At 57.2% G+C, this 25216-nt stretch overlaps 1 protein-coding gene across 1 annotated transcript; it reads right to left on the reverse strand.

Annotated features, from left to right (window-relative positions):
* Nucleotides 1-24838, reverse strand: LOC144373480 (obscurin-like). Its single transcript, XM_078036530.1, is given in 28 exon segments — nucleotides 1-1641; nucleotides 4018-4060; nucleotides 8871-8982; nucleotides 9757-9886; nucleotides 10179-10281; nucleotides 10544-10711; nucleotides 15296-15409; nucleotides 15860-16037; nucleotides 16225-16383; nucleotides 16519-16683; nucleotides 16774-16862; nucleotides 16865-16889; nucleotides 17277-17433; nucleotides 18291-18360; nucleotides 18363-18442; nucleotides 18829-18908; nucleotides 19059-19259; nucleotides 19806-19945; nucleotides 20114-20236; nucleotides 20768-20838; nucleotides 21066-21126; nucleotides 21556-21774; nucleotides 21962-22060; nucleotides 22285-22317; nucleotides 22981-23142; nucleotides 23410-23528; nucleotides 23778-23856; nucleotides 24826-24838. Coding segments are annotated over 28 exon segments (4134 nt in total). The 3' UTR covers nucleotides 1-500.
* Between the last annotated feature and the right edge of the window lie 378 nt (nucleotides 24839-25216).

Genomic DNA, 25216 nt, shown 5'->3' on the forward strand with positions numbered 1-25216 from the left:
GACTGGTTTATTGCTCTATCAGCCAGAATACAGGTACACTTCCCAACACAGACCCTGTGTCCACCCTGCAGAGCCGCTGGTGGCCACTAGGCCCTGGGTGTGGCTTTGGGGGTCTGGGTCCCATCCCTAGCCTGGGGACAGGCAAGGCTGTGCCCAGTAGGAGCAGGACACAGGCCCAAGTCCACATCTGTTTCCAGAGCCTGGAGGCTCCTGCAGGCCAAAAGGGACAACCCAGAGCTTGGTCTCTGAGCTGTCCCTGGCCAGGGCTCTCTTGAAGGACTTCAGTGCATCCAGCATTGTAGGCATTGTAGGCACTGTGGTCCTCTTTGTTGAGGACCAAAGTCCAGTGAGGTAGGAAGGGCCCAGGACAGAGGGCATGGCAGGCTGAACCCCGAGCTCAGAAGAGCAGGTGCTGCTGCCCAGCAGGGTGCAGGCCCCATGCTGCAAGGACAGCACAGTAAGAGTGCCCTGGCCTCCCTGTCTTGCCAGGGTATGTGGCCTCATCCCTGGGAGGGGCCAGGGGCCTCATCTCCATCTGGGGGAATATGCAGAGTGACAGTCTCTCCCACAGACCCAAGCTGGGTGGAAACCTCCGTCTTAAAGCTGCTCTGCCTGCCATCTGTAGAGTGCTGGACCCGGGTGCAGTAGGAGGTCCAAGGAGCACTGCCCACAGGCCCAGCTCGGACCCCTCGCACGTGAAAGGACAGGTCCTCAGGGCTGTGGACCTGGGATCCCGTCCTGAAGAAGCCAGGTGGACCCACATGTCTGGGTGGGCGCCCCACGTTGAGCAGGATGGGCTGCCCCACGGTGGGCTCACTGATCTCTCTCTGGAGCACGGAGACCTCACAGGGCATGTCGTCGGAGGTGCTGCTTACTGGGCAGCTAAAGGTCTCCCCTGCCTGGGGCACGTAATCTTCCAGGTCAGCCAGGGTCAGCACACGATTATTGTGTGTGAGGATCTTGGGGTCACGGCTGCAAAGGCCATCCGTGTCCTGGGGCTCCTCCACCACGAAAGGGGTCTCCCCATCACCCTCTCCTCCTGCCCACTCCATGCTGCTGTCCCTGAGGGAAGCCCCAGTCTCCTCTGGCTCAGGGGTGACTGCTCCAGAAGCAGCCCAGTCCACACTGCCCCCAGCATCCACATAGAAGACGAGGGGCTCCCCAATGCAGACCACAGCTGGACCCTGGGCATGGGGCTCCTGGTCCAGCTGCTTGTTGTTGGAGTTGTTGGCGTTGGGGTCTCCACCTGGCGTCCCACCAGGCAGTGTGAAGAGCAGTGCCTCCATGCCTCTGGGCATCTCCCTGGTGGGAGACACAGCCTGAGGACCCGACTTCTTCACTGGGACTTCAACAGTCTCCTCAACCTCCACCCACTTGGGCTGGGGCCCTGTGCCCCCTGGCAGGGCTCCGGAGGGGGCCTCAGCCTCCATCATGTACAGTGTGGGTACAGTGGGCTTCCGGCCTGGCTCTGTCTCAGGCCTGTGAGGTTGCCTGGACCCCGGCAGGAACAGCAGGTCAGGGGCCAACAGAACTGGCCTCTGTGGGCTGGTGGAGCCGCGGGAAGGAGAGCGGGAGGGGAACTTGCTGGGGGACCGTCGTGGGCCACGGGGACTCTTCACCATGGTGGTGATGGTCTCCTCTCTGGTAGGGGAGAGGGCCCAAGAAGAGATGGGCACAGAGATCTGCAGCCTCACCCAGCTCCAAGCCATCAGCACATGCCAGAGACCAAGTTAAGGTACAAACAGGTGAGGAGGGTGAGTGTGCAAACTCCTACACATGCTCTTCAGCCCCACCTGCAGAGCCCCTGGCAGGAAGCCAAGGAAACCAAGCACAGTGTTTCACATGGCTAAGCTCAAGTTCTGCTCTGCTCAAGACATGTGGAGGCACCTAGAAGGCCCATGCTACATCACCCAAGCTGAAGCCTCTGGACACCAGGACTGCACTGTCTCCCCGTCCCCCTCTTCAGCAGGCTTTCTGCTCTGTACCTCAGGCAGGGTGCCCAGCCTGCTACCAGGAAGTGCCCACATGCCACGAAGTCTTTGGCAAGTGACAGGCTGCTGGCCTGTGGCCTGTGCTCCTGGCCTCTGGATCTAAGGCCAGTGAGGCCCCATCAGGCCAAGGGGAAGATGGCTGAACACTGAGCTCCACATGGCCATGTCCCCCGCCTGGCTGGCATCTCCCAAGGTGGGAGGGGCAGATCTCAAGGCCAACAGCTCAGGAGTGCATGCTGGGAGGGCCAGCGACTCTGCAGCCCTGGCCTGTCTCAGCAAGGGCCCTCGGTGGTTCTGATCCCCTTTACAGGCATGGACAGGGGGAAAGGCTCAAAAATGCCCAGATCCAAGGGTCAGCAATGCACTGGTTAGCCCAGATCCTCCTCTGCTGCCAGTGATCCTGGCTCTAGCAGGTGCTGAGGTAAAGTGGGCCATGAGCAGGGAGCAGGCTCCAGTTGAGGGAGGCAAGTCCATGGTCAAGACTTGGTGCTTTGACCAAGGCACAGCCTATCTCTCTCTCTCTCTCAGCACTTATTTTTATTTCTTGCTCTAACTTCGGGGCTCCAGGAAGAGTTGCTCCCAGGGACGGGCCCAGAGACACATGGGCACCCTCAAGGTGCACAGCAGTGATGAACCCTACATTCCCTATCCCTTGTCCAGGAGGAAGGGAATCTCCTACTCCACTGACTGGTGGGGAGGTTGAGGCTCCTGGTGGCCTATTGAGGGCCAAAGCTGAGGGGGCACAGCCTTCTCTGCAGGACAAAGGTGGGTACTTCCCAGAATGTTTCTAATCCCCAGTCCCCTTCAGGTTGCCTCTGAAGCTTCCCAAATGGGATCTGGCTCCATCTCTACAATGCTCCCCCTGTGGAGGGAAGGGAGCAATAACCTGTCTGAGGCCCTAGAACACCTGCTTGTACCCAGGATGGCACTCTACCACCCAACTGTTCCCATCTGTTGGGTGGCACAGTAGGAGAAGCCTACTTCTGGGGAGAAGGGAGGTCAGGGAAGAGCTAACCCAGGGCCTCATCAATTCTGATGACAGAATTCTTCTGTAGCACATCTACCTTCAGGCCCTTCTGGCGGCTGCTCAGCCCCTGAGGAATGGAGGTTTCTATCCTGGAGCATCCCAGCCTGTAACTTATAAAATCCTCAGCCAGTCCTGCCTACAGCTCCCCCCACCTCCACCTGCATACCTCCTCTGCAAGTCTCCAGGACTGTCCAGGTCATAAGCAAGCCTATGTTCTGTGAGTTCACCCAGCTCTGATCCCCCAAGTCAGCTCACCAACATGCCCAGATTTTCTACAGCATGAAGGTACTGAAGGACAAAGAGCCCATGGGCATGGCTCTGGGGAAATTGGCTCTCAGCTGACTTCTGGGAGCCACCCTAAGCCTCATCACTTCCTTGAACCTTGGTTAGGCTTGGGTTTGGAGACTGCTAAAATTCCTTCACTTAAAATTTTTTTTTAGTTGTAAATGGATCTTTTTATTTTATTTATATATTTATGTGCAGTGCTGTAGATCAAACCCAGGGCCTCACACATGCCAGACAAGTGCTCTACCACTGAGCCACAATTCTAGCCCCTAAAATTCATTTCTTAAGCTGCACTAAACACTTCAAGTACTCAACAGACACACGTGGCTAGTGGCTGCCACACTGGGCAGTGTAGAGAGAATACTCTCACCACTGCAGCAAGTTCTGTTGGATGATACCGTCCCAGACCTGGGGTACCAAGGGATAAGAGTCTGTCTCTAGTCTTCTGAGGGAAGTGGCTCAGTTCCAGCCCCACCCTAGTGGTGCAACTCTGGTGAGCCATTGTGTTGTGTGCAGAGCAAGAGAGCCATGACGTGTGGAGGGACCTAAGGCCACGGCTGTGTGAGAAATCTGCAAGGCACTGGTGGCCAGAAGTGAGCCAGGCTGTTAGTGCAGCCACTGCAAGTGGCCAAGACACAACGCAAGGTTCAGGAAGGTTAGTGGCATGCAGGGCACTGCAGTCCGAGGATGGGTTAGGAACACGCCTGCACTTACATGATGACGGTTTTCTTGGGGACTTTAGTCACCTGCACAGTGACTACAAAGAAAACAGTCAGAATAGCAAGGGTTACAGAGAAGCCAGTGCCTGGGGCTTACTCCCTGATGGCACTGCAGTGCAGCCGTCTGCTGGGCTTAGGAGCACTGGCCATGTGTCCCTGGGCAGTCTGTTTCAGCTAGGAGGTCCAGTTTCCTCAGCTACAGACAGGTGAGAGCATCTGCCCCGAGGGGCTGGGATGTGACAGCAGGCACCACAAGGATAGCCCACTCTCTCTCCTGAGCACCACAGGGGCTGTGGGGAGAACGAGCTGGCATCTGTTGCCTACTCAAAAGGGCCCAGGCTTTTCCTCATGCTGACATAAGCCTGTGAATTCCTCAAACATGTAGCCCAACATAGCCCTGAGGCCTAGGGAAATGGAAGAGTAGCTTGTGGCCATGCAGTGGGCCACCAGCCACAATGGGGCCAGGATGGTTGATACCTTTGCCACAAAACAAGTTCAAGTCCAAAAGGTGTCTCCAGGGGAGAGGGACCAAGAGTCCTGAATGTGGACATCTGAACCCCACACATGTGGTGAGTGGTCTCCAGGGGAGGGGGCACCAGAGTGCTGCATGTGGCACATCTGAGCCCCCTGCATGTGGTGGGTGCCTGAGGTCTGAGTGTGGAGGTCAGCTGTTTCAACTGCGTGGCCTTTCCTGGTTTTCGCAGCTGTTGCCCTTACCAAAGCCAGCCCATGGGGCCTATGTTTCCATCTTGCTGCTGGGGACTGGAGTTCCAGGGAGGATTAAACTCATCTGGAACCAGGCAGCACCTACTCCCAACCACCTTGAGGCCTCTTCCCTTGACCTCTGGGCAGGCCTGGGCTTGACTACTACATGCCATCTCCAGGCTCAGCAGCCCTCTCACTGCTCAATGGGAAGGTGGAGGAGGTGGCCAGCAAAGCCAAGTGGCCTGTACTGGGACATGGTCCCACATCTCCTGGACCAGGGGACTTTCTGCTTCACTGCACTGCAACACTGAGATAGGCTTTCCCTAGGCAACTTTTGGCATTTCAAGCTTGTCTCAGATGATGAGCATAAGAATTAGACACTGTCTCTGTGTGTGTGCATTGGAGGTCACACTGGCTACATTTGTGTGCCTGCACATGGATGTACCTTGCATACAAATGTGCACACAGGTGTACTTGTCTGCACACATATGCATGCTCAGACATGCTGCACACACATTCACACACACAAGTGTGTATAAATGTATATGCACATCAGCACATGTACATGTGTTTGCTCAGGCTTGTGTTTATATGTGTGCATTGCTTGCACAGGCTGTGCTCAGGCATGTGTGTATTTATAAGTGTGCACTGCTTGCACAGGCTATGTTCAGGAGTGTGTGTGCATTTATATGTGTGCATTGTTTGCACAGGCTGTGCTCAGACTTGTGTGTGTTTATATGTGTGCATTGTTTGCACAGGCTGTGCTCAGGCATGTGTGTTTATATGTGTGCATTGCTTGCACAGGCTGCGCTCATGTGTGTATGCATTTATAAGTGTGCATTGCTTTCACAGGCTGTGCTCAGGCATGTATGCATTTATATGTGTGCATTGCTTGCACAGGCTGTGTTCAGGTGTGTGTGCATTTATATGTGTGCATTGTTTGCACAGGCTGTGCTCAGGCAAGTGTGTTTATATGTGTGCATTGCTTGCACAGGCTATGCTCAGGCTTGTGTGTGTTTATATGTGTGCATTGCTTGCACAGGCTATGCTCAGGCAAGTGTGTTTATATGTGTACATTGCTTGCACAGGCTGTGCTCAGGCAGTGTTTGTGTTTATATGTGTGCATTATTTGCACCGGCTGGGCTCAGGCATGTGTGTGTTTATACGTGTGCATTATTTGCACAGTCTGCTCACGTGTGTGTATGCATTTATAAGTGTGCATTGCTTGCACAGGCTGTGCTCAGGCATGTGTGCGTTTATATGTGTGCATTGCTTGCACAGGCTGTGTTCAGGTGTGTGTGTGTGTTTATATGTGTTCATTGTTTGCACAGGCATGTGTGCTTATATGTGTGCATTGCTTGTACAGGCTGTGCTCAGGTGTGTGCGTGTTTATGTGTGTGCACTGCTTGCATAGGCTGTGCTCAGGTGTGTGTGTATTTATGTGTGCTTTGCTTCCACAGGCTGTGCTGAGTCATGTGTGCTTATATGTGTGCATTGCTTGCACAGGCTGTGCTGAGGCATGTGTGCATTTATATGTGTGAATTGTTTGCACAGGCTTTTCTACAGGGAAGTGACTGATGGCGGGAATAGGAATCCAGTCAGGAAGCTGTATGTATTTAGACTAAGTTGGGCACAAAGAGGGACAACCTGTGTGCCATCTGCAGGCAAGCTCCTGTGCACAGAAGGACAGGAAAGCCCAGGGCCTCCACCTGGGTCCTCCCTGGCAGGGACCCGGCTTACTGCTCCATCTTGCTGCTCCAGGACACCTTGGGTTGCTAAGCTGGCACTTTATTCATGGTCCCCAACTTCCCCAGACCAGCTGTGGGCCCCAGTGAGTCTGCTGTTACAGGAGGGCTGCAGCCGTGCAAAGTAGCATCCTGACCTGGTGCAGACACTCAAGCCAGGTCAGTGCCACCAACAGGAGACAGCCAGGGCCCCTCTGGCTGCGGAGCCACTGGTTAAGACAAAGCAGCAGGACAGGATTAGGAAGCAGGAGGCACAGGGCTCTGATTGCATGGCCTTCAAGAACCAGCTCTCAGTGATGTGCCTGGCCCCAGTGGGCTCTGGAGGCCTGCTCTTCACGCTGACACCTGCCTTCTTCCAGAAAGGGACCCATCGTGACCAACAAGAGAACAGCTGCAGAGGACACTCCTGCCCCAGTGAGAAGGGCACGTCCCCAACCACGAGACACGCAATGCAGAGGAAGTGGACAAGCCGGTGGTGGTAAAAGCATATATGTATGGTGATACTGTCCCCGGGTTGTAGGACAGTATTATGTGACGGGTCCCCAGGAACACAGGTCCAATATGGCAGGTGAGGGTCACAAGCCCTCACACAGGGACTTGCCCTTGGAGAAAGAGTCCATGAGGGCCACAGGGGCTTCGAAGTTCCTAGGGTTGGGATCTAGGGCTTTGGCTGGCCCGGTCCTCTGAAGGTCCAGAGGGACAGAGACCCTGTGTGTTGGTCCCTGGGATGGACAGACTGCAGTGGGAACACTCCACAGGAGCCTGTGCTCAGGAATTGGACGACACATTTTCCAACCACCCTCTTGTGGAAGCTGTGGCTCCACAAACATGGGTCCAGCCTCTGCTCGATGGCCCTAGGGACAAGGATTCCCCACCTGCCAAGGCAGCCCTTCCAGGGGGACAACTCCACCTGGGAGCCAAGATATATAACAGTGGCCCTCCTCCCATCCTGGTGGCCTGGGTACTGGCTCACCCAGATGGGGCCTTGTAGGAGTGACTTGTTGTGACCCTGGGAGTGACCTAGGCCAGGGCAGGGACACTAAACCACAAATGCTCTGGACTCTCCAAGGCCAATTCAGCCTGGTGGGAAAGGGCCAGACCAATATCTGACTCTCCACTCATCAGCTTAGCCCTCAGTGGAGACGCCCTTCCCCAGATGTCCTGCTGTCCTGCCCTCTGCCCTCAGTGTAGACGCCCTTCCCCAGACATTCTACTGTCCACCTGTGCCCTCAGTGTAGAGGCCCCTTCCTCAGACATCCTATTGTCCTGCCTCTGCCCACAGTGTAGACACCCCATCCTGAGACGTCCTACTGTCCTGCCCTCTGCCCTCAGTGTAGAGGCCCCTTCCCCAGATGTCCTACTGTCCTTCCCTCTGCCCTCAGTGTAGACGCCCCTTCCCCAGACTTCCTACTGTCCTGCCTCTACCCTCAGTGGAGATGCCTTCCTCAGACGTCCTACTGTACTGCCTCTACCCAGACGCCCTTCCCCAGACATCCTACTGTCCTGTCGTCTGCCCTCAGTGTATATGTCCCTTCCCCAGACGTGCTACTGTCCTGCCCTCTGCCCTCAGTGGAGATGCCCTTCCCCAGACGTGCTACTGTCCTGCCCTCTGCCCTCAGTGTAGATGCCCTTCCCCCGACGTCCTACTGTCCTGCCCTCTGCCCTCAGTGGAGATGCCCTTCCCCAGACGTCCTACTGTCCTGCCCTCTGCCCTCAGTGGATATGCCCTTTCCTCAGATGTCCTACTGTCCTGTCCTCTGTCCTCAGTGTAGACACCCTTCCCCAGACATCCTACTGTCCTGCCTCTGTCCTCAGTTGAGATGCCCTTCCCCAGACATCCTACTGTCCTGTCCTCTGCCCTCAGTGTAGACACCCTTCCCCAGACGTCCTACTGTCCTGCCCTCTGCCCTCAGTGTAGACGCTCTTCCCCAGATGTCCTACTGTCCTGCCTCTGCCCTCAGGGGGAAACCCCCTTCTCTAGAAGTGCAGCCCATCCCAGCTGCTGCCTGCAGGAGGCCTGTGTGACCACTGCCAGGCAGGGTGCCCTGGGTCAGAAGTGACTCTGTGGGTTGTCCTGCAGGCCAGGGGCAGGGCTCACACTTCCCCAACACAGAGCAGCCTTTCCAGCACTCATTCTGGGTTCCTGGCCACCTCTGCCTGCCCCACAGGTGCTGAGACCACGTGGCCTGCAGCCTCTGGGCTCCTCCCCACAGCCTCCTCTTCTAGCCAGGTCATCTGCCCAAGATGCCTGCCCAGCCACCCCTGCAGGAAGTGCACCCACTCTGAGACATGGTGAGTCTGCTGCCCCCCAGTCCTGGCTGGCTGTGCAGCTGTGACACAAGGCTCAAGCCTGAGGACCCACCTAGGCAGCATGGGCAACAGGCTTGGTGGCACCTACCTTCTATGGCAGCCACAGTCTTCTCCCTGTGGCGCTGCTCCTGGGCCTGCAGCACAGCGCTCTGCATGTACAGCTCCCCACCACCAGGAGTGGAGCCAAGCCGGTTCACCAGCTGCAGGATGGACAGAAACCACTCAGGACCCCTATCCTCAAGGGACATAGCTGTCTCTCGACCACTCTGGTGGTCTTTAGTTTTAGGTCCCCCCTGAGACTGTGTCCCTCAAAGGGGACAGGGCTCCCAGCCAGGGCCTCGCCCAGGCATCTTGCACTGTGCAGATGGCTGCTGGCTGTGTGTGGCTCTGAGCCCCTGAAGTGCAGAGCTGGCTGGGTCTCCCTGCCTCTTGGAACTTGCATGTGGGGCCCACATGCAGGAGGCTGGCCTCTAGACAAGAGCCAGAGACTGGAGCCTGGGGCTCTCGGAGGCCCTGTAACGGGCACACACCTGCTCAATGTCACGGTGTGCCAGGACAGGCCCTGAAGACCAGAGGCTCAGACTGGGCCTTGCCTTCAGGAGCCCCAGCCTTGGGCCTCTGGACAATGAATAGGGACAGGGCAGCTCTTCCTTCTGTAGGGTCCCACCTATGTGACACCAGGCAAAGGTGGAAACTAACACTACTTTTTACATAAATGGATGAAAATTGAGGTCAGCACTGGGTTCCCTAGAAAGGCAAAAACCAAAGGGCTTCTTTGAGAGGGTGGGAACAATGACAGGTGGCAGGGCTCAGCCTCGTGTGGAAGAGGAGCAAGGCCAGACATGGTGTGGTGGGTTGGGGATGATGGGTTACAGTGGCCTGGTGTCTCCGGGCCTGTGCCAAGGGCCCAGGCCCTTCCCTTGTCAAGCCCCAGTGGACAGCTGGTCATGAGGCTCCTTGCCCACCCATCTTACCTCGCATTCATAGTGTCCCAGGTCATCCTTGCCAGCTGCTCTGACCACAAGCACCAGCAGGCCGCTGCGGGGCTCACTCAGCATCTGGTACTTGTTGCCCGTGGTCAGCAGGGCCCCATCTTTGTACCACCTAGAACCCGTCACAAGAGTCCATGAGGCAGGGTGTGACATTTCCTGTGCTGCAGAGCCGCTGCCCTGGCCCAGATGCTACAGTCCTTGGTGAACCCACCCTCTGGATGCCCACATCCAGCTTGGCCATGCTATCTTGTGGCAGAGGCCCCATGCCCAGTGGGTCTCAGCCCCACAATGCCCTCTCTTCAGTGATCAGTCACTGTGCCCAGCCCCGTACAGCTGCACAACCCTTGTGTTGCAGACAGGAGCCTGAAGCCCCTTCCCTGGTGCCCCACCATGTGCTGGCCCACCTGATCTGAGGGTGTGGGGCGCCTTCGATGGTGCAGGTGAGCTGGGCATCCTCTCCCTCCACAAAGGGTGAGGCCCGGACCTTGTTCACAAACCATGGCGGGACTGCAGGGTGGAGAGACACAAAGAGCCACTCTGATGGAGCTGGGGGTGTCCGAGCCCCCACATTCTTCCTGAGCCCTAAGTGAGCCCATGACCACATAGGGCTTCCACCCTCCCATGCCCGCCTGCCTGCCCTTCTCTCCCACCCACACCCAGTCCCTCATCACAGTGAACAGAGGGATGGAGGGCCCTTCCACCCATCCACCAGAGCCACATGGTGGGCTTGGTCAGGGTGTCTCCCTGCCCCACGGGCCTCCAGGCTCACCTTGCACCAGGATCTTTCCCAGGGTGCTGGCACTGCCAGCGGCGCTGGTCGCAAAGCACATATACTGGCCAGAGTCGACCCCAGTCAGGTTGTCCAGGATGAGGGTGCAGGAACCATCTGGGTCTTCGATGAGGATGTGGTGAGGGTCCACTTCCACTGGCTTCCCATCTAGAAAGGAGGAGTGAGGGCTGTTGTCGGGCAGGGACCTTGTAAGCCTGCCCAGATGGATGAGAGGCTGGGGCTGGTCTGTACCTCTCTGGGTCTGTCTCTGTTTCTCTCTCTTTCTCTCTCTACCCTCTCTACACAGAGGGTGTGGCCCAGACCTCTGTCTCTGTGTCTCTATGTCCACCTTGGACATTAGCTAGAGGCAGGGCCAAATGAAGAGACCTGAACCTGACAGAAGACATCCACATGGACAGCTAAGTCCATGGTCACCCCACCGCCCCAGTGTGACTCCCTGCGGACCTCCCATGTGCTGATCACGCCCAGCTCCCTGGCTATGGGCCCATCCTCACTCAATCCCACCAAGCCTACAGCTACATAATCCACTGCCTAACACCCCTTCCCTCCCACCCATACCTCGTCCCTCATCACAGCATGCAGAGGGATGGAGGGCCCTTCTACCCATCCAATCTGCAGGGGGCTTCGAGAAGGAACTCAAATTTCCATGGCTGTGCTGGACACAGGCACCAGGCCACCCAGTTGTGGACAGGGACCTCTGGGTGCCATGGCGATGATGTCTGCATCTGAACTCTGGCCTGAAACTGCACGTGACTCTGAGTTCACATAGTGGACCCTTAGCACCAGCCTTCTGCTCAGGGGGAGCCAGGCATCCTGCTGGTCTTCCTGAGGCCACTAGTGCAATGTGCCCTTGTTGACCCAGGGGCTGCTGCAAGTGGCATGGCCATTTGGTTTGACAGTTAACCAGCTAAGCTGGGACAGCTCCACGCAAACAGTGGATGGCAGTAAAGCGTGGATGCCACACCCCAACTTTCCAGCCTTTGCGTGGCTGGCAGAAGAAGTGCCAGGCCTTGCTATAGCACAGAGGCAGCCAAGGTAATGAGAAGATGAATTGCAACTTGATGTCCTTGTATGGCCATCAGAAATGGTCAAAGAGAGCTGGCTACTAGAGTGATCACCACCAGCTCTATCTACTTGCTGCCCCCATGGGCCCAGGTTGTAGGCACATACATAGGTCGTGCAAGCCCAGCAGCTCCAGATGGGTGGCTCCGAATGGGGTGCCCTGGGAGCGCTCCCCTCCTGAGAGGTAGGGCCCAGCAGAAGTGAATTCAGTCACTGAGGGCACTGACTGGAAGGGATGGGTGCTGGTCTCCAGAGGTCAGCAAGCTGCTATAAAACCAGCCTGGTCCTGATCCCCTCTCTTCCTGTCACTGCAACTGCTCCTTCCCCCTGGCAAGACTTCCAAGAAGTCATGAGGCCACCAAGGGGAACCCCACCAGATGGCACCATGCCCTTTGGACTTTCAATCTGAAAACAATCTCTTCACTTTATAAGTAACCCAGACTCAGGTGTCTTGTTGGCACATCAGGAAATGGACACGTCGAACGTTCCTGAGACAGACCGTTTCACGGCTAGAGCCCTTGATGAGTGAAGCGTCCCCTGGGTCTGGGACTTATCCCCTGCCAGACATGGCTGTCAGATACCACTTTTGAAAATCAGCTCTCAGCATGCAGTGGGGCTTTGGAGGAAACCAGATGCCCAACCCAGTGAGGCCTTGTGATCTTCCACTCAGGGATAGGCCAATTGGACTCCCTGAGGAACAAGAGATAAGGGCTGCCCAGCATTCATCAAAAGGAAGAGAGCTTCGTGAATGAGTGGATGTCCCCCAAGGGCAGGGTGGGCTCTGCTCTCCACTCCACTCCCTGATGCAAGGCAGCTGACTCCATGAGAATCTGGATCCAAGGGTCTCCACTCATGGGCTTGGGTTCGCATGGTCTAGCTAAACTGAAGCCCACTGACACGGCAGCTCGCTAGCCTCATCACCCAGGAAAGGAAGCTGGACTCATTCATTGTTTTGGGGGCTGGCCAGAGCTCTTGGCACTCCTGGGCCCTCTCTGCCTGGCTGCCCTTCCTCGCTAGCTTCCTGGGGTCCCTCCCATCTCTCTGGCTTGCCGCCCCTTCACTTATGTTCCTCACCTCTCTGACTCTGTGAATCCCAGATCCCAAGCCTTGAAGCCTGCCTTATCTCTTCACGCTCATTCCACATTCAAACTGACCTCAGTCTCTCTCTCTCTCTCTCTCTCTCTCTCTCTCTCTCTCTCTCTGGCACTAGGGATTGAACCCAAGGGCCTTAATCACATCCCAGCCCTTTCTACATTTTATTTAGAGACAGGGTCTTACTAAGTTGCTTAGGGCCTTGCTAGGTTTCTGAGGCTGCTTTGAACTTGCATCCTCCTGTCTCAGTCTCCTGAGCTGCTGGGAATGTTTTGAGGGCTGTGCACTAGACCTGACCCATAGTTTCAGACACACTATATGCCAAGGACCTGCCTGCCATCTCTCACCTCCAGCCAGACATCTCTCCTAAGCTCTAGATTTATTCTCAAGCTATCCCCTCCATAACCACCTGGAGCCCAATGGGTACCTGGATTCTTCAAAACCTCACAAATCTGGGTTTCTTTCCTCCCTGCCCAGCTCAGAATGTACCAGCCTGCCTCCCTGTGGGTCTGCCCCACCTCTGTGAATAGGACCAGTGGCCTCTGGTGTCCACAACCCCTGTGCTGCTCCCTGGATGCCATCTCTCTTCCACACACCCCATGCAACCCATCAGCAAATCTGGCTGGCTCTGCCTTCAAAATGCATCCAGGATGCAACCATGGCCACCACCAACATGATGCCATGTCCCTAAGCAGACCCTTGGCACTACAGCCAAGGTGAGAGATGACAGATCTGAACCATGCCCCCTGCTGCTCACAAGACCATGGGGTTTCCATGTAGTCAATGCTCCATGCTGCCCAAAGGAATCATGTTGATCCCTGGCACCAGCAAGGTGCCTTGGGACCCGAGAACAGTCTGCCAGGGAAGAGCCTCGGATTTTCTGGAACCTTGGGCCACAACAGATGGGCTAGCCTAGGGGTTTGTGGCTCAGGACCAGACTGGACACTCTATTTTACAATGGCATTCATGGAGGAGGCTCTGGCCCATGCTAGCCTCTATACCAACTAGGAGATTCCTGGTGGGTGACCCGGGCCACGCTGGCATCTATGCCAATGAGGAGATTCTTAGTAGGTGACCTGGACCACACTGGCATCTATGCCAACAATCCTGGGGGGATTCTCAGGCCATTCTGAGAATAGGTGACCCAGGCCATGCCAGTGTCTATGCCAACAACGAGATTCCTAGAAGGTGACCCAGGCCATGCTGTGTCTACACCAATGAACAGATTCCTGGAGGATGCTCCAGGCCACGAAGGCTTCTATGCCAATGATGAGATTCCTGGTGGGTGACCAGGGCAATGCTGGCATCTCTACCAATAATGAGATTCCTGATGGATGCTCTAGGCCAAGCCAGCACTACGCCAACAAGATTCCTAGTAGGTGACCCAGGCCATGCTGGCATCTACGCCAATGACAAAATACCTGTGGGTGACCTGGGCCATGCTGGTGTCTTCACCTTTGACGAGATTCCCAGTGGATGACTAGGGCCATGCTGGTGTCTATGGCAGTAACGAGATTCCTGGGCCACACTGGCATGTACACCAATGAGGAGATTCCTGATGGATGACCCAGGCCACACTGGCGTCTACACTAACAATGAGCTTCCTAGTGGAGCTCCATGCTGTCTTCTATGCTAACGTGAGATTCATAGTGGGCTTCAGGCCATTAATCTTGACTTCAGGAGGACTAGAGCCTGAGGTCAGCCACATGAGTGGTCAGCCATGCAGGTCTGACAGAGTTCCAGTGACAAATGCTGACGTCAAGTCTCATTAAGCCTCCTGGTTGGCATAGGTCTGTTTGTGTTCTCAGGTGTCACTGGGAGGAGAAGGTGCTCTTCCTCACTGCACTGGGAGCGGGAGGCTGGGAGCTCATAAGTGGTGACACTGGACCCTCCCGAAGTGCTCTTCTTTTTTCTCAGGGGATGCAGTCTTGTCTTTATGCTGAAGTAAACCCTAACCCTGAGCATAATAGCTCTGAACTCCAAGACCTTCTGGTGAATCACTGAACCTGAAGGCAACCTTGGGGACCAGTGAACTGGACGTCAGAAGTGAGAGTGGTCTCGGGACCCCAAGCCTATGGAGGTGCAGGAAGTGAGGATGGTCTCGGGACCCCAAGCCTGTGGCAGTGTCAAGTGAGACGGGCCTGGGAGACACCTGACCTCCCTTGACCTTGGCAGCTCCCATCCGTGAGCCACGTAAGGCCTGTGCTCTGTGACCCTGAAGGCGCAGTGTGATCAGCACCCTTCCTGGCCCATTAAGTTTACAGGCTTCTCCTGCACCCAGGTGCCTGCCTGTGGCCCCCTCTGTGGTCCTGGTGCTCTCTCGGCTGCCCTCAGGCATGTCTGTCTCGGCCTTGTGCTGACTCCTCACCCTGCTCATTCCCTAGGGTGGCCATGGCACCACCTGACTTACCTGTTCACTGTCCATCCCCAGGATGTTTGCCCTTGAACAGGCCTGGACTGTCTCTTGTTCCCCATGCCCAGCCCACTGACCAGACCCCATGCTGTCCTCAGCCCCCGTGCAGCCCACCCCTGGTAGGGGTTCCTGTGAAGGGTCAGTCTGTAGGCCCTAGCAGGTACCCTTGTACCAGCTGACAGTAGGCTTGGGTGTGCCAGTCACGCGGCAAGCCAGCTTTACAGTTTCCCCCAGCTCAGCCGTGCAGTCAGCCAGTTCCTCTTCAAATTCCAGAGGACCTGAGGACACATGTGGGGGTCTGAGGACTTTGAGGGTGGGATGTCAGGCCTATGTCCCCTGGGTGCACCCTGGCAAATTGCCCCCAACAACAGCAGTGGCCTCACATCCAAGGGCCTGGTTACTGACTAAGCTGGGTGTGGCTGCACGAGGCAGGGACAGACCAGGGTACAAGACCATCACACCCAAACATGACCTGGTCAGATACTCCAAGTCTGGAGCTATGCCATGTCCCCACTACATCCCTTGTGTCCCAGGGTCAGCTCAACACCTGCTATGGGGCTCCCTGGGAGGCCAAAGCCATTGGTCCCTCAGCTAGATCTGACCAAGGGGAGAACCAAGCCACCAGTGCAGAAAGCAACCCATTCCCACGTGCCCGGCCTGGGTGCAGCCCGCTGGGCATCTAAGTGATGTTCAGGTCCCCACACCAGCACAGCACCAGGGACACTCACGCCACACAGGCAGGGCCAGGCGCTGCTGGATGCTGCTGATCTCCTTCACCCAGGAGTGCTTGATGATGACTGTGCACGTCTGCAGCAGGTACTTGCACACAGAGTCCTCCCGCTCATGCCACACCTCGAAGGCAAGGTCGTCCCCTTCCACCTGGTCGTTCAGGTCGATGCTGCTTAGCTGTTGAGGGGTGCAACATTAGTGGGAGGACAGAGCTAAGCATCCCTAGACAGACAGGGTCCAGTAGGGCTATGCCCAGGTCATCCCAGAACAATGGCAAGTTCTGCTCCAGTGGCCACCCTGGAGCCCAGGAACAGGGAAACCTCCACTGGCCTGCATGACACCCCCAGCCCCTGGCACCACAGACCTTCATCATATTCCAGAACACATAGCTGAAGGTGTCAGTGCGCGAGTTTCGTCGGGGCTTGCAGATCATCAGGCGGTTCCGAAACAGGAAGACATGGCGATTGTGGCCCTTCCAAGGCATTCGGGCTCCTGGTGCACCCTCCCACACAATGAAGTGGCCCTGGGGTGTGAGTAGATGTGGTTGGACTGTGGTTGCCTGGCCCCATCCCTGGGCGCAGACCCCAGGGTCATCTATGAGCCCAGCACCCACAAAAGCCACACCCCACCACATGGCAGCAGACACAAGTCCCCCCACCTGGCGGATGGGCTCCCCCAGGGCCTCCAGGGTGCCGGGGTAGTTCTCCATGAGGGACACGTGCAGCTTGTTCTCAGCACGCTGGGGCAGCGCTAACACGACTGCGTAGGCCTGCTCCAGAAGGGCGCAGTTCTGCTGGTTCCGCGCCTTGTTGTGGATCAGCTCCTGAGGCAGACCAAGGGTCAGGACCCAGACCGCTTCAGCCCCAAGGCCTGGCCTGGACATTCAGGGCTGGGGCAGGACAGGGCTTCCCACCTTGAGCAGAGCCTGGTACTTCTGCACCCGCTCCACCGGCTGCTCCAGGTAGTGCTGCAGTGGGGGTGGCAGTGGCTGCGAGGGGTCCCAGCAGACAGCATCTCCTCAGTGCATTTCTGTAGGCACCACAGGGCGGGTTTCAGGCAAGAAAGCACAGCTCCAGTTAGGGCATCCTGACAGTAGAGGACATCCCAGGGGCACTCTCACACCTGGCCCTGAACCTGGACAATGGCTGTGTTACCATCTAGCCGGACGCATGCACAGAACTTGGGCAGTGAAGTGGCCAGCCCAGGAGCACAGAGCTACAGGGCTCAAAGGTCCCTGGGGACTGTGGGGAAAGAGATCAGGGAATATGAACTAAGGCCATGAGCACAGGACAAGGGCTAAGCCTCAGGGGACTTTCAGGTCAGTGAGTTTTCTGGTGGGAGTCAAGGCCAGCACTAGGCCTGGGAGTAGCCAGGGAGGGGTACCATGGCCAACGCCATGGAGCCAGGCATGGGCACCTTGTAGAACTCCTGGATGGGCGTGCTGACAACCACGGACTCTGCCTGCACACGGCCCACCAGGAACTCCAGGTACTTCTCAAAGGCTTCCTGGTTCTTGATGAAGCACATGGCCACATCATCATCTGTGTCACAGCGATGCAGGTCCTGCAAGAAGCTGCCACAGAGAGGGACAGGGTCAGGGACAGGGTCAGGCACAGCTCACAGCCCAGTCCTGGGCCCTGTCCTTGAGAGGCTATGGTTCTTGCCCAGGAGTGGGTTCTGGGTCTGTGAGACTGAGTATACTAAGCTGGGTGTGCAGACATGTGGGCACGTACAGAAGTGCATGGGTATGTACACTTGCCCATGAGTGTGCAGATGTGTAGTATGTGAGCATGTATATGTGGGTACATGCATGTATATGTGCACGTGTGTGGGTGCATGTGTGTATGCATGTGGCTCTGCATGTATACACAAGTGTGCAGATATGACCATGCATGTGTGGCATGTGTGTATAATATGTGTGCATGTGTTTGCCTGAATGTGTCTGTGGATGTGCGCATGGCACACACATGCACTCAAATGCTTGTGTGAGTGTGCAAGAGTACATGTGCATGGAGATCAGCATGCATGTGAGTGCACATATCTATGTGTATCCAGCATGTATGTACATTTTTGTACAGGAATCACATATGTATGTGTGCACACATGTACACTATGTGCACACACATATCAAGCACATGTCCATGCACACTTGAGGCTGGGTGCGTGAGCATATGTGGTGTGCACATGGGACTTCCCGTGTGCCCATGTACATTCATGTGCATGCACATGGGCCTGTGTGAGTGCTCATGGGTGGCAGGTATTCTTCAGCCTTCAACCCATATGGCGAGCGTCTGTCACTGGGGCATCACACAAGTGGGATGTGCCCATGGGTAAATCGAGTTCCTACCCCAGCTGCTGAGTGTCACCCTCCACGAGGCCTGACCCACAGCTGTGCGTGCACCTCACATGTATGTGTGTGGCCTTGCCTACCTGCTGTGGAAGCGACTGATGTCCTGTACATTGTGAAAAATGACTGCCTTCTGGCTGGCCACGGCTGCTGGTGCTGTATGTAGTGGCTTTGGAGGAACTGAAGCTCACCCACGAAGGTCTGCTCTGAGCTCAGCAGTTCCTGGATGACAGAACTGGTGGAAGAGTGGCATCAGGGAGTGCCCAGCAGCTGCCCTGCTCCCACTGTCCCTAGTCTCCACATGGGGACTAGGGACACATGGAGAGCTTGCTCCCTTGCACTGCAGTTAAATGGGGTTCCTGTGATCAGGAGCCTGTAACCCAGTTTCAGAAAGTGGGTAGGTGGTGGAGCAAGGGCACCACCTCTTCCCCAGGAAGCCCTCCCAAATGAGGCTCTGGGAGGGCACAGCTGCAGAAACCAGGGGCAGGACCGTGACCTAAGGAGGCTCACACAGCTTCAGCAAGCACAGGTCCCCCATGAAGAAGCACGGCAGAACGCCAGCTGGCCCTTGAGGCCCAGCAGCCAGCTGTGGCTCCACTCTCAACCCTCCCCAACACATACCTCAGCCTGGTCTTGTACTCATCCTCGGACACGGCCTCGGGGAATTCGGGGGCCTCACTGGGCCCCCACTCAGGAGACAGCTATTGAGAAACAGGTGTTTGTTCCAGGGCACCAGTTTGTTCCACCTCCTCTGTGGCCACCGGGCTCCTGTCCCTTACTTCCAGGTTTCTCTGGCGAAGGGCCAGGATCCCAGGGCCTTGGCACCCTTCCCCAGCTCCGGACTACCATACCTTGAGCCTCTTGTCCAGGTAGGCTGGTGACACACAGCCTTGCCTGGAGGGGCTGGACTTGGTGGGCTTGGTGCGCACAAGCCAGTGCAGTGGGTGGGCTGAGTCCAAGACCTCCACATACTGGCCTTCCCGCAGTGTAATGGCATCCTGCTCGGCCCCCAGGGGTAGGTAGTTGGCCGTGGCCACATAGATATCAAAGATCTGATAAAGAGAAATGGGCCTAAGTCTTGGGGCCAGAGGGGTGAGGCCTGCCAAGGCCCCCCATTGCCCCCCACCTCTGAGGAGGGATAGGTTCTCCCAACCCCCTAAAACCCCCAAGAGCACAGAGGGGAGGGTGCTGAGTCCAGGGGTTGAAGAGGTACCCAGTCCAGGGCCACAGGGCAGGAGCCCCCAGGGTCACTCTGCACAGATGGCAGTGAGAGGGCTGGCTCCTGCCAACGTGGATGGGCGCCTAGACTGTGGTTGCTCACAGCGCCTTGCTGCCCACTGCCCCCTGCAACCCAAGAGGTGGTGGGCTCTGGAGGCAAAGGTGCACTCTCCACAGATGGCAGTGAGAGTGACATCAGAGGTAGTGCTCTGCAGGAACCCACGTGCAGAGACCCTGCCCTCTGCTCTAACCTCTGGTGTCCCTTGGTGTCTCTGGGGGTCATGCCCCTCCCTTGGTAGCACCAGGCCCTTGCAGCCCCCCATTGTCTCTTCAGCAAGTCAGGCCCCAAGCCCTGTTCCTAAGGGTCCCAGCCCACCCACCTCTCCTTGGGAGTCCCCATCCTCTGACTCTGAGGATGACTCCTGGACGCTGGAGGAGGGCCGTGACCGGCCATGCCGGGGGGAGGTGGACGGAGTCTTGGACTCCTCATCACTGTCACCTCCAGGCACCTGCAGCTTGGCTGGGCGAACACAAGAGTTGTGATGTCCCTGGAAGGCTGTCCCCCTACTGCCTACCACCCAGCCAGTCTCCAGGGCTCCCAGGCACAGAGTCCTAGCTAGGCCCCATGCGAGGACACAGGGTCCCAGCCTCCCCTGTGGTTGGGGAGGTCCCATCCTGGCCCCCTCACCTTGTGTGATCTTGGCCGACACCATCTCAGTGATCTGGGAGGTGAGTTTCTGTAGGAATTCCTCTGTACCCACCTCAGTGAGGGACAGGTGGCTATGGGCCTCCTCAGCCACCAGGGCCTCCCCTGGGGGAACAAACACAACACTGTGGGGTCATGCTTCCCCCAAAAGTTCACTGCAATTCTCCTAGGGGCTGATGGTGAGCAGGAGACCAGGCCCTGGCAGGGAGACCATGAGGTGGTGCCAGCAGGAAGAGACCAGTGAGGTCAGCAGGATGCAGAGCCTGTGACCAGGGATGAGAATGAAGGGAGCGGGTCTGGACAGAAGAGGCAGCAAGTGGCCAGAGAATGGCAAGCACAGCTAAGGGGCAGCAGGTGGCAGGCAGGGCTGCAGGCAGATGGTGAGGGAGCTGAGGACAGGGCTGGGCAGGGTCCAGCCTGGCATCAGGCTTGAGGCAGGGTTGGGGCTGTGGGGGCCGAGGTGACTTTGTGGCTCTTCTTAACATAGCCCACTGGGCAAGGGCCCCCTGACCACAGAGGTCAGAAATAGCTCTGACTCCAACCAGAGCTGGGAGCTGGCCATGAGAGGACAGGAACCTAGAGCCCAGGCTGCTCAGGTCCAAAGGGCGGCCTCCCCTGCACCCAACCTGGGCATACCTTTCCTCTGCCCAGCAAGGCCGGTGAGACCAGCAGACTCTGACATCTGTGCTGAGATGGCTTGGGTGGTCCTGAGGGGAGGAGGGGTGTCCTGCAAGCCCAGCTTGGACCCCACCACTCTGCTCCCCATAGAGGGGGGCCTAGGGGCCAGGACACCACAATCAGTGGCTCCACACCAGAAGGGGCCCATAAAAACTTCATTTGATAGTGTGGAGAAGCTGCACAGGGAAGGGGGTGGCCACCCACAGGGCTACACCACCCTAGCCCACTGGGTAAATCAGTCAGGGCACCCACTCACCCCTGTAGGAAGGTAGAAATGAGAGCCTCCTTCATCTTCTCCTGCTCCTCCTCCTTGGGCACTGTCCAGAGATCCAGGGGAGCTGTCAGGACCAGTCCTGTACTCCGATACCTTGAGTCCTGGGCTGGGACCCCTACCCAGGACATCTAGACCACCCTGGGGGCCCTGCCTGCACTGTCCCTAAGAAGCCCTGGCAAGGGTCTGTGCCTAAGCGCCCACCTCCCTGTCCACTCTCAGCACTTGGTCACCCATGGGGTTGGGGGACAGGCCTGCCCTCCAAGCACCATCGCTCAGAGGGGCTGAACAGAGGGCTCTGGGCAGGGCCTGCAGGCCATCTGTGCACCATGCAGGCAGGGCTGAGGTTCCAGGCCAAACTGGCCTGCACCACTGGGCCCAGACTGCTCTTGGGCTCTGCAGGAGAAGGATCACAGGTGGGTGAAGGCCATACATCCCAAGCTGGTCCCTCACCACACCCAGGCTCCCTACTCACTGCCTGAGACATGCAGGCTGGCAGAGCAGAGGGCCTGGCCAGTGGCCTTGGTGGCAATGCACGTGTAGGTGCCCTGGTGTTGCCGGCCCACATCTAGCAGGACCAGGCTGTGCTGCTGAGCAGAGCTGGCCATAGTGTAGCCTGGGGTGTTTGGGCCAATCCACAGCACGCCTCTCTCGGCCTCCTCCTTGAGCCAGTGCATGGTGGGGGCCTGGCATCCTGTGGGCAGGAGAGGGCTCAGTGGGTACACAGCCCCACTGGCTATGGGCCTCCAGAAGAGGGTGCTTGGCAAGAGTGATATGAGGAGTGGAGCAGGAGGCCACGCAGGGTGGCATGGGTGGACTGTGGGAGGGTGGCATGGGGACTCTGGGGGGGTGATCTTTCTCCGGGGAGTGAGGATGCCCACCTTCCACCTTCACCGAGAATGTGATGCTGGAGCCCCTCTTCACTTTCTTGGGGGTGAACCTCTCCAGGATGCGGGGTGGCACCAATTGCTCACACACATCTGGGAGAGCAAGGATAGCCATGGAGACACCCGGCACCCCTCCTTCAGCTCCCACGACCTGATGTCCTTGTTCTGGGAACCCCAGGTAGTTCTCTGCGACCTGTGCCTGTGGCCCCAGAGAGCCCTCTTCCTGCACCTCCACCGCTACCAGGCCCAGGGCTGGTCCACTCTGGCCTCACGCCCACAATCCACCCAGCCTCTGTCTGCCCACAGGGCCATCTCACCTGATGATGACTTCTCTTCTGGTTCATCAGGACCTGAAAAGTGCAGAGGGAGTCAGATGTGCAGCATGCACAGATTCCCTTGCTTCCCTACATGTGGGGAGGTCCTGGTCCTACTGCCCAGTGGGGGGACCTGGGAATGGCCCCACCCATGGTCAAAGGTCCATTACCTTGCCTGAAACTTTGGCCGGGAGGCCAAAGAACTCACACTCCAGTGTACATCCGTGTGACATCCCCACCCTCCCTGTGCCCACTGGGAATCTGGGGCCCCGCCTAGAACCACATGGGCACTGGGAGATGGCAGCTGGGGCTGCACCCTGAGAGGCAGGAGGAGGACCCAGCAACAGTCTCTCCGCAGGACCAGTATGGGTCAAACTAGGAGTCAGCTCTCAGTGCTCAGAACGTTTGGGAAAATAAAGACACAGGAGTTTTCTTGTCAGAGCTGCCACTGGGGCTTTGTGCAGGTCTGCTGGGCCCAGTGTTCGTCCGCTTCCCCCAAGAGCCTGCTCATCACTCAGGGCGTCCAAGCCCCACTGGGCACCCGCTCCTGTGGGGCAATTCTGCCATCTGTGCCACTGTGCATAGGGCAATGGGCTGGGCCCCGGCCTGATGGGGCCTGGCATGCAGTACATGTGGCACTGCTCACTCCTTCAGGGCACACACCTCAGACCATCAGATGGGCAGATGAGTAGGCAGCACCAACAGCATTGCTGATATAGGCTGCATACTGGCCCACGTCCTCCCGGGTGAGAGAGACGATCTCCAGGGTGTGCAGTGTCTTCTTGTCAGCCATGCGAATGTGGGCAGATGTAGACAGGGGCTGGCCATCTTTGAACCAGTACAATCTGGGGACTGGGTAGCCTACCCCATGGAGGAGAGTGGTCAGCACATGACCATTCTCAATGGGCACTATACTCTTTCGATGGGAGACAGACAAAGGCCCAGAAAAGAGGTTGCTCAGAGGCCAGCGAGCCTCTGGTGTGGGGGTGGGGTGGCAGCCTCTTGTTGTCCAGCAGCAGGCACACATGACCTCCTGACCTCCACTTGTCAGGCCCTTCCCACGTGTAACCAATGGGAGACAGCTCCTGGCCTCCCTCCAGCTATGGTGCCCACTCCCCAGCACCTCACCTTTCACTTTGAGCTGAAATTTGGCCAGGCGTGTACCAGGGGCCACCTGGAGGTCCCTCAGCTCCTCCACCACCTGGGGCAGCTGCCCCTCATCTGATTCGGTTCCCTCTTGCTCCCGGCTGGCAAAAAAGACAAATAAGGGGGTAGCCATAAAGTGGAGCAGGCTGAGGGTCCAGGCAGGAGGGCCCACGGGGTGAAGGTCAGAGGCAGATAGGTTTGAGATTCCCTGTATGCTGAGTGGAGGAGCAGAGGGACAAAAACGGCCAGGGTCTGACTGAAAGCTGCAGGCTTGGGAAAGTCAATCTAAGCCACCCAGCCCAGATCACCACTTCCCGGGAGGCCCTGGGCCGCTGTCTGTGTGGCCCCACCTAGACAGGTATCCCTGGGCACTGAAGTAGGATGAGGTCTCCGTGGCGTCTGCGGCAGTGTCGTAGTCTGTGCTGGTCACTGGGGAGGAAAAGTGAGTGGAGGAGGCTCAGGACTTTGGGATTTCAGGGGGACACGTCCTCCTGGGCCTGCCCACCCCTGCTGTTCCCAGCCTCGTTCTTCCACACCAATAACTAACTGCAAGCCTCTTAGGCCCAGCACAAAATGTCATATGACCTGAATCTCCAGAAACAGCAGACAGGGACAGTGGCAGAACCTTCTGGTTCCATCCCACCAGGGCATGAGAGGTTGGAGACACAAGCCTCAAAACCAAGAGAAAGAGACTTGAATTTCTGGCCAAGAAGGGGCAACAAGCTGGACTTCCACCACTGTGGGCCAAGCGAGAGTCCCCAGAGTGCCCATGCTGAGACGCTACCCCAGCAGGATGGTTGGGAGGTGGGGCTCTGGGCCTGGGGCCAGTGGGAGCTGAATGGCAGCTGCACCTTAGCCAAGGACCCGAGACCCCTGGCCCTTCTTGCCACGTTCTCAGTGACATTCAGGTAAAATTGGGGGACTTTACAAGATTTCTTAGACAATAAAATGGAAGAAAATAGTCTTTTACAAATGGTGTTAAGAAAGAGTGAACTTGGAGCCTTGCCTCAAACTCACAAATTCCCTCCAAGGGAACCAAAGACCTCAACTTCAGAGCTACCACCAAGTTTCCAGAAGAAAACACACATGTGGGTCTTTATGACTCACATCAGGCAGCACTTGCATACGTGTGGCAAAGCCCAAGCAGGCAAGAAAGAGCAGAGACCCTAGCCTTCATCAGGCCAGACACAGTGCCCCCAAAACATGGCCAAGAAAGGGAAAGACCGAGGTCATGCCTCTGATGCAGCCCGGAATCAGAAACACGTGAAGAGCTCTTTCAGCTCTGGAAGGAGACCAGCCATCAGTGCCCACCATGCCACAGCTCCAAGCATGCCTGTATGCAGGGGAGCCTCCACCACGACCCCACACACACCAGCAGCAGTTCTGTGGCCAGGGCACCTGCCAGCTGCATGTCCTCTAGCCCAACTCAGCTCTGACCCTGTTTGCCTGGGGACAGGCAAGACAACCTGCTTCAGAGGCTAGTCAGAAGCCCAGGCTCCTCGCTGGGGTGGACCCAGTGGATATAAATCAGGACCCATGGTCTCCCTGGGGCAGGATTAACCTGCCAGGGCAGCTCACAGAAGCCAACCAAGGGTCCTGTTGCCTAGGCTGAAGGTGTTTTAAGGACACCTCAGGAGCAGCCAGATGTGAGATCATGTCGGGCAAGCTTTGGTGGGCACAGCCCCTTCCAGCACCTCTGTTTCCATCAGGCCGAAGTTCCCTGAGGCCCACAGCCTGGGCACCCTACTCCAGCTGTGTCACACGCCATCCCCAGTGGATGGGGTGGGGC

Source organism: Ictidomys tridecemlineatus, unplaced genomic scaffold (genome assembly GCF_052094955.1).
Source record: "Ictidomys tridecemlineatus isolate mIctTri1 unplaced genomic scaffold, mIctTri1.hap1 Scaffold_407, whole genome shotgun sequence".
Classification (NCBI taxonomy): Eukaryota; Metazoa; Chordata; class Mammalia; order Rodentia; family Sciuridae; genus Ictidomys; species Ictidomys tridecemlineatus.